We start from the raw sequence: 9795 nt of genomic DNA, 5'->3' as shown, positions 1-9795 counted from the left end.
TCTAGTATGGTATTAAGTACCCCCGATTTCAGTCAGCTCACCTCAGTCCCGCGTACACGCGTACTGAGGTGAGTATACGATTATTACTTACTTCGATTGCTTATGCTTACTATCACTCTATAGTGCTTTACTACAGGTATTATAAATATATATCAGTCCCGCGTACACGCGTACTGAGTGCTTTACTACATAACATGAATTTGCCAGGCCCGCCTTGCCATCGACTGACAGAGTGCGCGAAGAGGGGGGAGCTTCCAGAGCTTGTTCGCCCGTCACGCATGGAGAACGCTTGACCCTAGATATAACCACATCGAGCAATCGACATTATCGCAAATCATCACGGTGCAGTACACATGCCACTAGGCCAAACTATCGAGTCCCACTGACTTCTGCCCAAAGTTCATCATCATCAGCTAAGCAGGCCGCATACGCCTACAACATCCTCAGCGCAACGCCCGAAGCACAGTCAGAAGGCCCTTACCTCTAGCTCGGCTTGCGCGGGGGCCACTGCGATGGACAACTGAGGTTTCGTCAAAAGCTACAACATACCCTCTCAGGCTTTGAACGACAGGCCGGACATATCACAGGACACTTACATCTTCGCTGACGGCACTAAGGCCTTCAATTAGGGCATCCCAGTCACGTTCAGGTAGTTCGCCCATTGTTGCACCGAGGTTCGCGAGATAGTCCGCACCCTCGTTGCCTTCCTCGCCCGCGTGTCCTTTCACATATTGGAGATGGACCTAGTATGACGCTCTCACTGACCAAGCACGAGGGAGGATTACCTAGAACCAACTTACCTTCTGACCTTCGCGGGCGCGCTGATCGAGCAGCGCTGACAGATATCGGATGAGCGGGGCATTCTTGACGGGCTGCCCATTCACCGACACGAAATTATTTCTCATCCACTTCGGCATCCAATCCCGGAAGCCTGTGACATACATTCAGCACGACAAGAGCTAGAATCAACGGGTGACATCCGTAGTTCCTCGCGACGGGCGATGGACCTTCGAAGGCATCCGTCCCAACTACTCACAGCTTATGCTGTACTTCGAGTCCGTCTTGATGAGCAACGGCCGTTTATGGTGCGGTGCCGTCTCCAGTACCCGGACAATGGCCTGCGTTGAGCTCAGCATGATGCAAAACGGGCCATATACCGGCATAACGAACGACTAATTCGGCGCGATTGTTGGTTTGTCCTCCGGGGCATCTTTCAGCGACGTTTCTGCATCTGGTGAGGTTACAAATACAAGCGAGTTGTCATTACTGGCATACCTCGGATCGTCTCGTCCCCACCACACACCAATACCAGCCACCGACCCCGGCTTGCCATTTCCCTTACATGCCCCGTCCGAGTATACTACGTCCCAACCTGACTCATCTTGGATTCTCTCGGTGGTCAACGACGCCCATCTTGAGGATTTCGAATCACCCGCCTTGCTCTCGGGCTTCGAGACGGAAGCGACGGGTTTTGTATATGGCTTAGCACCGTGTTGTCCACGTTTCCAGGTGGATGGAATCGAAGAAGACACTGAAGAAGAGGGAGGGGGCTTTGGAGTATCGTTGTTGGTGTCAATGCCGTGTTGCGAAAGGTAACTCTTTGCGTGTTCCAGAGTCGAGAATTTCTGGTGCTTGTTGCCAGTGAAACCAGTGACCTGTTGTTGGCATTCATCCCTGGGGCGTGAACAGTGCGTCAAGGGGATGTTGCGAGGCAAGGTCACGATAACAACGTACACACCAAGTCGTATAGATCCCTGGGACACGCCCTTTTGCGACGGCGTAGAACGCGGGTTTACCGGCCTTGGGCATGACGGGACGAGAGCGCGCAGTAGTGGGAGCGGAATGAGGAGTGTATTGTGAGACGTTGGGAAGAGAAACACGCCTGAGAGAAGGTCTCGAGCGAAGGGGCGAGCGTCGCGCGTAGATCCTAAAACGAGGATGTCTGAATAGGACGTAGACAGCCAGCGTGAGACCTCTCTAGACAGAAACGAGGATTTCTGACAAGACTCAGGTAGAACTGGCCAGTGAGGCCGATTGAGCGAGCCACGGACGAACGGTACGGTACGGACAGTGGGTTGTGAGTGGTTCGGAGGAGAGGAGATGCGGCCTCGGCGTCACCACGACGTCGGCGCTGTGTCCCCGCTACTTAGGACTGACTCTCCTGCTTTGACGTCCACCGTATTTGAAGCTTTCTCTTGTCTCGACTATCGGGAAACGCATGTCTAGCTATGAAGATCTCTTTGAGTCCAGTGTACTCGAGGTCATAGCCCCTCCTCCATCTCTCGAGTTCCCATCCGAGTACACCGGCCAGAAGGCGTCGGACTGGATCGCTCGCCTGCGGGAGCCCTTCGCAGACAGGAAAACAGCGTTCTTTGGTGCGTGCGCAATGCTCCCATAACCTTAGCTGCAGGAGACTGAAGAAACGAGACCAGATGAGAACATGGACTTCTTCCTAACAATTCGTTTTCCGTCACTGTCAGAGGAGGAAGACCCCGCTACAGACTCAACGCCTCAGCCTCCCTCCCACCTGCTCTCGTTCCTCGCTCACCTACAAATATCCTATGAAACCTCGTACATCTCTCCTTCTGCTACTGGGTCAGAATACACACCTGGGTCCCGTTTGTCTATGCCCCCTCCTCGGAACAGCTCTATGCAGCGCAACAGACCGAACGCGCTGCTCGGCGGCCCATCCTCAATATTTCCTCCCCATACCCCTCACCCTATACCTTCTGCTGCAGAATCTGACTTGAAGTATGTCCAATCCCAAGGTACGCCTTTGGTTTCTGCGATCTGGGGCGAATCCGAGAATCGCGACAAGGAGGCGTTCGCTCTACTGTGGGACGCGAGCGAGCAGTTGTGGATCGCCATGTACAAGATGACAATACTTGTTTGTAAGTCTTCAATTCCACATCCTATACTCCGTGCTGAGATTGAACGCCAAACTAGTGTTCATGGTCACCAAGGTCCCTGACCCTCTCTTGTGTATCACCGTCTCCACGACGCTTCGTAACAAGCCACTAGCCGTCACTCCACCCCGGAAAGCCCTTTCTGCACTTATAGATGCCGCCGGAGGCTTGAATTCTGAGCTGGTGTCTTCGCCGGTTAAGGAGAACGGCGTAGATCATGACTCCGCTCATAGCGACGACGACGAGATCCTCTCTGGATTGCAGGAGGTGAACCTTCTAGAGGGTCTGGCAGCAGGTTGAATTGCTTCTCTCCTTCCATGCTGCGAACATTACTCACGTGTCATTCAGGCCCGACATTTACGGATCCTCACAAGCGACTCTCCCTGCCTTCTACGCGCCTGGGCTCTACCACTCGTCAGCACGCATTCTCTCTCGCTCCGGCACCCAACGCGTCTTCGTCAGACACGCCTGTGCCTTACTCGGGCGGTGTCATTTCTCCGCCAGCCGGAGGTAGTATCAGTAGCCTGAGCAGTCTGCCCAAGGCTGCCACCCTTCGCAAGTCTTTCCGTAAGACATTGAACACCCACATGGGCTTTAGAGTCCGTATGCGCACGGTTTTCGTGCCATACTTCCTTCTTCCACAGGACGCCCCGAACGGTATCACACAGAAGCCCCGGCGTGTCAAGGACGCTGGTCTGAATGCCTCCGACTCTGATTCGGATCTGGACGACGACATTCTGGAAGAGCGCGAACAGCGTGAAGCCGGGAACGAAGAGCACACCGTCGTGCTTAGCGTCGAAGTCGAGAATTTGTTTGCAGGATCTTCCCCTGGCTCTTACCATATTGAGGTCGAGCGTGTGGACGTCGCGATCAGCGGTTCAGGTGCTCGCGCTTCATTCATTGGATGGGGAGGGCGTACTACGGACGTGTTTCCCCTGCAGGTCGGTCCGCGGGAGCAGATTAATCTACTGTATGCAGTTTCGTTCCTCAGGGGTCCCGAGGTGGATGAATTCTCGTTAGCAAGGCCTGCCGGCGACAAGAGAGGTGGTCCCACAGAGGAACTTCAGCGAGCCGTCACGATCCACCTCATCGTGCGACCCTTCGAGCCCAAGGGTGGCGAGGCCTTCTACCCAACCCACCCATTCCCTTCAAGATGGAACTGCGTGCTCGACTTAGCATCGTCTAGCGTCCTGAAACAGAGGCACGAGTCCGGTGAAGCTGAGGAGGACGGTAATCAAGAGTACTTTGTTCTTCCTACTCCGGCTTCACCGTTCCCTACCGCACCCCTCGCTCCGCCTCAGCGGAGTCTCACTCCTCTGACCACCAAGCACACCATCCCTTTGACGGCGATCGCAGGTAGCAAGCGTCATACCATTGCTGCATTCGATACGCCCATTAGTGATTATGCGCGCATGCCAAAGTCGCCTATGAACTACCAAAGTTCAACGTCTATGCTCAACCCCCAGAATCAGCCTCCCGCTCCTCCGAATTCTAGCCCGACGCCAACAGGCCCTGCTTCCGGACAGACCCTCCATATTCCTAGTCGCACTTCATATATCCCGCCCTCCGTTTCCTTCCAGACAACCTTTCCTCGATCACCCACAACGTATGCCCCGCCGACCAGCCCGCCACTGCCTCCCCCTCCATCCAACCCACTCGCGGCTTATGCGCAAACACCATCAGATAGCTCGAGCACGGTCAATGAGATGTTCGACTTCACTATACCCCGTACGCCCGCATACCCCGCCTATCCGAGCTCACCCGCGCCTGTGCCGCCAACGCCATTCTGGCAAACACCCATCGCCCAACAATCTGGTCCTGGCGCTGTAGGCCCGAGCGTCGAGATCCGTCGTGAACGTGGAGGAAACATTCCTCAGACCCCGGGTCCTACCGTGGGCGGGTTCGGAGGACTTACGATAAACCCGATGAACGCTCTGCAACAAGCTGGCGAGACCGCTTCGATCGATGGAAGCGGAGAAGCGGTTGTCGTGTCCGTCGGGCTCCTCCCATCACCCGGCCGCGCTGGAAAGAAGCCGCACACGGGCGAGCTGTACCCGTTGGATCAATTTACCTTGGACATCTTTGTGTTCAACCAGTCATCGTGGACACGACGATTCGAGGTGAGCTACCCCGAGGAGCGTAGAAGACGACGGAAAGCGAAGGAGAGGGGCGATGGGTTAAGGGAGGTTCGCCCACCAAGCATAATCCCGCTCCAGAATCGCGTTCGTATCGGGTACGTCACATGCGGATCTATTCCAGACTATGGTTTCATGACATTGCATAGGCCGCTCCTCCCGTCGACTTGCCAATCCGTGCGCATGGACTTCTTGGCACTTGCGCCTGGCGTTCATCCAATCGATACGCTGACCCTGACGGATATTCAGAGTAACTTTACCATGAATCTCAGGTACGTCTTCGGAGTCTATTCGTTATGGCTTATATGATCTCATACTTCAACACACCAAGGTCTGTCATCGACATCATAGTGCATGAACCGAAAATCAAGGAGACTTCGTCGTGATATTGTGTTCTCTAAGCGACCTAATTTATTCTTTTCCGTCGTCGTATTGACCTGCGACGACAAGGCTGAACTTCGTGCTTTCAATGATTGGTTATGGTGGCAGTATTGTAGAGGGCGGTCATGAAAGTCGTGAATATGATAACAGAAGTACAATGATGCCACACCAACAAAGGACACATGCGAGACGGCCCAATCACCGACGATCCGTCTTGCCCATCTTCCGCTTCCCAGCGAATAGATGTTTTGGCTGTGGAGTGAGGCGGTTGGTATGTAACAGTTCACTGTAACAATGGAAGAACGTACCATTTTGGTCTTGATAGCGCGGTCGCTCTCTCCCGCGCGTGCCTGCATGTTGCGCTCTCTCTGCCCGAGATTCCGCAACTTGACAGCTTTTGATGCTTGCTGTGAATACGTAGCGTTGAGTCTCTCCGATCGCTGCTGAAAATAAAGCGGCACTCACCGCCTCGTCCCGCATACCCGCAAGCTGACGATTCGACCTCGGATGCCTCGCGCCCTTCGCAGCGACAGCGCCCGAGTTCGCCTTCGCTTTCTTCAGCCGCGGGGCCTCCTCTCCATCGACGTCCATCCACTCGTCCTCGCCCCCGTCGCCCATCTCGGCATCCTCGTCCACATCCATCTGCGCCTCGTCTTCCTCGCGCTGGCGTTTCCGCTTCGCGCCGGCGACCTTCGCAAGTATCTCCGCGCGCTCCTGTATCCTACTCGGATCGAGGCCGGCCTTCGTCATCTCTGATGTGAGCTCAGAGAGAGTACGCAAACCGGCTGTGCGAGGGAGCGCGGCCCGGTTCTTCATCGCCTTCTTCGTGCTCTGCGAAATGAGCTTCTTCTCGCGCGCCGACTTGGCTGCAACCGCTTCGCGCTCGTCGTCCGAGTCAAACTGCGGACACATCTGGTCAGCATACGACCAGAAGGGTTGAACAGCGTGTGGACATACCATGTCAGACTCGGAATCGTAGAAGCCTTCAGCCTCAAGCTTCTCCTCTTCCCGCTCCAGCGCATCGAGCTTCTCGAGGATATCGGGGTCGATGAAGTCAGCAATGTTCTTGCCGTCCATAATCTCAGGCATGACGTCGTTCTTCCATTCATCATTCTCAAGCAAGTAGCTCTCTGCTCGGCAAGCGCTTGGTCAGCTACCGTCAGTAACCTCCACTAGATAGAAGAGACGTACTCTTGAGGTTGATGTTGTAGACCCCTGCGCCGCCCTCCTCAGCCTCGACGTCGCGTTCGAGGCGACGACGCTCTGGATCGTTTTGGTCATATTTTTTGCGCTCCTTGATGGCGTCGGGTATGAACGGCGCACGAACGACGTCGTCGCGTGGCTTGGGCTGGGCGACATGAAGACGGTTCAAGATCCCGTTGACCTTGTTGCCCTTCAACTTCATGTCGACGCGGTGCTCGAGAAGTGCATCGCACGCCGTCGTCTTCAGCACGGTGACGCCCTCGTCGGTGTAGCACGAAACCTGGACGTGCCGGACACCCTCCGCATTGATGATCTCGTCCACCATCGCGCGACGCTCGGGCGCGAGGTCGTCCAAACGCGCAACGTCGACCTTATTGAGGACGAGCACGGTGGGCTTGTTCGCGAAGAGCGGCTTGATCGCATGGAAAAGCTGGCACTGCGCCTCGACGGAGTAGCCACACTGTTCCGAAAGGTCCATGAAGTACAATACGCATGCCTTGAGGTGGGCAAGCGCGGTGATGCTCTGCATCTCGATATTGTTCATCTCCTCGAGGGGGTGATCGAGGATACCGGGGGTATCGATGACTTGCCAGCGCATGTAGCGGTAGTCGAGGTGGCCGACGAAGAGCGACTTGGTCGTGAATGCGTACGGCTGTACGTCGACATCTGCGCGAGTGACTTTGTTGAGGAAGGACGACTTTCCAACATTGGGGTATCCACAAATGAGGAGGGTACGGGCGGTAGGGTCGATAGCGGGAAGACGTGAGAGATGTTTCCTGACCTCCTCCAAGAATTCGAGCGCTTCATTCTGCCGCTTCATGATAGTGGCCATACGACCGAGGGCGGCGCGCTTGAGCTGCTTGCATCGGTAGAGGGAATCGCCGAACTTGAGGAGACGGACGTAGTCCTTCGCGACCTGGTCGATAAGATGGCGGGCGGTGCGAAGTTGACCCAGAGCGAGCTTGTAGTGATTCTTGTCGTAGAGAACGTTGAGGAGAGATGAGAGGAAAGGGTGAAGATCCTGCAAATTTTCGTTAGATCCACCATTCGGATATGTAGTTCATACAGCGAGTAGATTGACAGCCGAGGCTAGCAGGAACCACGACGGCGCAAAGTCCAAGAAAGACAATTTCGACATTCGCCTCAACCCTATGAGATTCGTCTTGCAGTCTATTGAGAACAAGTAGGGTCCTTGAAGCGGGTTCCATGACAGTGTACCCACTGACGGAAACTCTGAGGCCACCCGTACGTTCACGAAGGTCGCAACTCAAACGCGGCACCATCCTAAGATAGGAGGCCATAGCTCGGCCCCTGATCTCTACAAGACACGTACAGCACTAGCTTGACCAAGCCAATAGTTTCGTGCAAAGGGGGTGTGCATGGAAACTGTCTTCCCACTCCCAAGAGAAATCAGGCGGGGAGGAAGAAGCCACACCTTGCGCATCCGTCGTGCCCTTTACGAACCTACGTTCAACCATGACTGGAGACTCACATCGATGATTGGGAACTCCTCCAAGATTGCGCCAAGCTTCTCATCGAACGAATCTTGCGTGAATTTGACCTTGCGCATATAGAAGTTACGGATACGGCTAATCTTGAAGTTTTTATGGATAACCTGAAGCAACCCGTGAGCACAGATGCGGTATTCGTGATCTTTCTTAACAAACGCACAGTAGGGGTCTTCCGCTGCGTTTTCGAGAGAACGATATCGAGGAAGTCCGATGCCTTGGGCACCGGAGCGATCGCTTTGAGTCCGCTAGTCGACATCTTGCTCGGTTGACATAAACCAAAGGTAATGTAGAGATCAGGCAAACCCCAGTAAGACTATGAGCAGAGAGATTGCCAGGGAGGCGATAGGAAAGGAGAACGCTCAATGTCTTCACCGAGCAAGCACTTCTCAAATTTTGGATTACGTAATATTGCCGCCCACATGCTGGGGGTGCTGTATGAGCGCTGGTCTGGGGATACACCGAGTCGATGTCGACTTAACCGCCTTGGCTGCTACCTCTGTCTTCCTGTCACAGGACTAACCTAGCTTCGGAACCTCGGAAATTTTGAATACCCTGCTCAGTGTTATGTTTCAAGACTGTGATCGTCATCATGTAGCCCAATCCGTATATGTAGCGGAGGGGCGTCGGAACAGAGCTTCGTTCCAGACCAAGTTTCTCACATCAGTTCTGACAAATGCAACGAATGTAAATGTACGACTAGAGTTATTGAAGCACTGCAGAACGCAAGTGGCCATGGACTTCTTTCGTTACAGACACAGGGGATTATCCGATGGAAGAATTATCCGCGTATTGCTGCTTGGCTTCGAGGTCAGCGATCAAATCGATCAAAGTCAACCCGTGCTAGTTTGTGTACGCTCTAGTGTTCTTGGCAGAACGCTGCCACTCTGCCAGAGGCAATTGCCAGGCGGCAAATGCCATTTTGCCGGCCACCGAGACCGCCAGTTGGTGGCAGATACAGGGCGCTTGTTGGGCGCTTGCTGTATATGGGACCGTCGCCGATCGACCAGAGACGGACTAGCTGCAGTGTCCTTCCACACAACGCGAGAGAGAGGGTTTCCTCCTAGAAATTTGTATCATGAATGAGTATTTGGGAGGTTCCACATGGGGCGGCTAGGCTTTGGAGGCTATCCCAGTGCTTGACCGATCGGCCGGAATTCTCGGCTAACTTTGTGAAGTCGCTCCTGTAACTGTCTTCTGTTGCGGGGAGTGGACGAACAACATCATATACGTAGAATCCAGGTCCTGATCTCAACTTCAGAGCCCAGGATGATACTCAGTGGCCTCTTTGGCTTACTCTACCCACTTTTCCTCGCCCGAGGCTCCCCAGTAGCGCGTGCCAATCTGCCAGTATTTGCCGGCCCTGGCAATTGCCGTTTTGCCATTCTGCCATTTGCCGGAGGCCGAAACTATTCTGCCCTGTACACTAGTACGCTCTCACGTAGACGGTGCTACCAGAGCTGTGACTAGGAAGCAAGCAAAGGATGAGGCCTAGCGGTAGCAATAACCGCCTATCGACGTAACGTTCAGTACTCAGTCTACTCAACGCCAGACGCGCGCTCGTCTATCCCACTAGTACTTTCATCCACTGGCCCTCGACCCTAAGCAGACTGCGCATTCGTCACAGGATCGCTCAAAGCTTGCGGCTCACGGCAGAGGCCA

The 9795-nt window shown here is 54.5% G+C and overlaps 3 protein-coding genes across 3 annotated transcripts; 1 reads left to right on the top strand and 2 right to left on the bottom strand.

Moving 5' to 3' along the window:
* Nucleotides 1-298: 298 nt before the first annotated feature.
* DICSQDRAFT_79915 (uncharacterized protein) lies at nucleotides 299-2061 on the bottom strand. Its single transcript, XM_007362197.1, has 8 exons — nucleotides 1735-2061; nucleotides 1276-1674; nucleotides 1171-1225; nucleotides 1037-1118; nucleotides 801-931; nucleotides 597-743; nucleotides 482-538; nucleotides 299-432 (listed from the first exon to the last, which is right to left on the bottom strand). The coding sequence occupies exons 5-8, from the start codon at nucleotides 915-917 to the stop codon at nucleotides 370-372; spliced, it is 384 nt and encodes a 127-aa protein (XP_007362259.1). The 5' UTR covers nucleotides 918-931; nucleotides 1037-1118; nucleotides 1171-1225; nucleotides 1276-1674; nucleotides 1735-2061; the 3' UTR covers nucleotides 299-369.
* A 99-nt stretch (nucleotides 2062-2160) lies between these two features.
* On the top strand, nucleotides 2161-5427 carry DICSQDRAFT_178131 (uncharacterized protein; the record flags this gene model as incomplete). The annotated part of the gene is made up of 6 exons (XM_007362196.1): nucleotides 2161-2375; nucleotides 2433-2891; nucleotides 2947-3201; nucleotides 3255-5139; nucleotides 5191-5313; nucleotides 5373-5427. The coding sequence occupies exons 1-6, from the start codon at nucleotides 2219-2221 to the stop codon at nucleotides 5425-5427; spliced, it is 2934 nt and encodes a 977-aa protein (XP_007362258.1). The 5' UTR covers nucleotides 2161-2218.
* Nucleotides 5428-5620: 193 nt separating this feature from the next.
* On the bottom strand, nucleotides 5621-8392 carry DICSQDRAFT_166622 (GTP binding protein 4; the record flags this gene model as incomplete). The annotated part of the gene is made up of 7 exons (XM_007362195.1): nucleotides 5621-5674; nucleotides 5731-5829; nucleotides 5888-6322; nucleotides 6380-6552; nucleotides 6614-7646; nucleotides 8118-8240; nucleotides 8297-8392. The coding sequence occupies 7 exons, from the start codon at nucleotides 8390-8392 to the stop codon at nucleotides 5621-5623; spliced, it is 2013 nt and encodes a 670-aa protein (XP_007362257.1).
* Nucleotides 8393-9795: the final 1403 nt, after the last annotated feature.

The sequence above is a fragment of the Dichomitus squalens genome (assembly GCF_000275845.1).
Source record: "Dichomitus squalens LYAD-421 SS1 unplaced genomic scaffold DICSQscaffold_3, whole genome shotgun sequence".
In the NCBI taxonomy this organism is placed as follows: domain Eukaryota; kingdom Fungi; phylum Basidiomycota; class Agaricomycetes; order Polyporales; family Polyporaceae; genus Dichomitus; species Dichomitus squalens.
The sequence above is the reverse complement of the archived record's forward strand: the minus strand, read 5'-3'. Positions and strand labels throughout refer to the sequence as shown.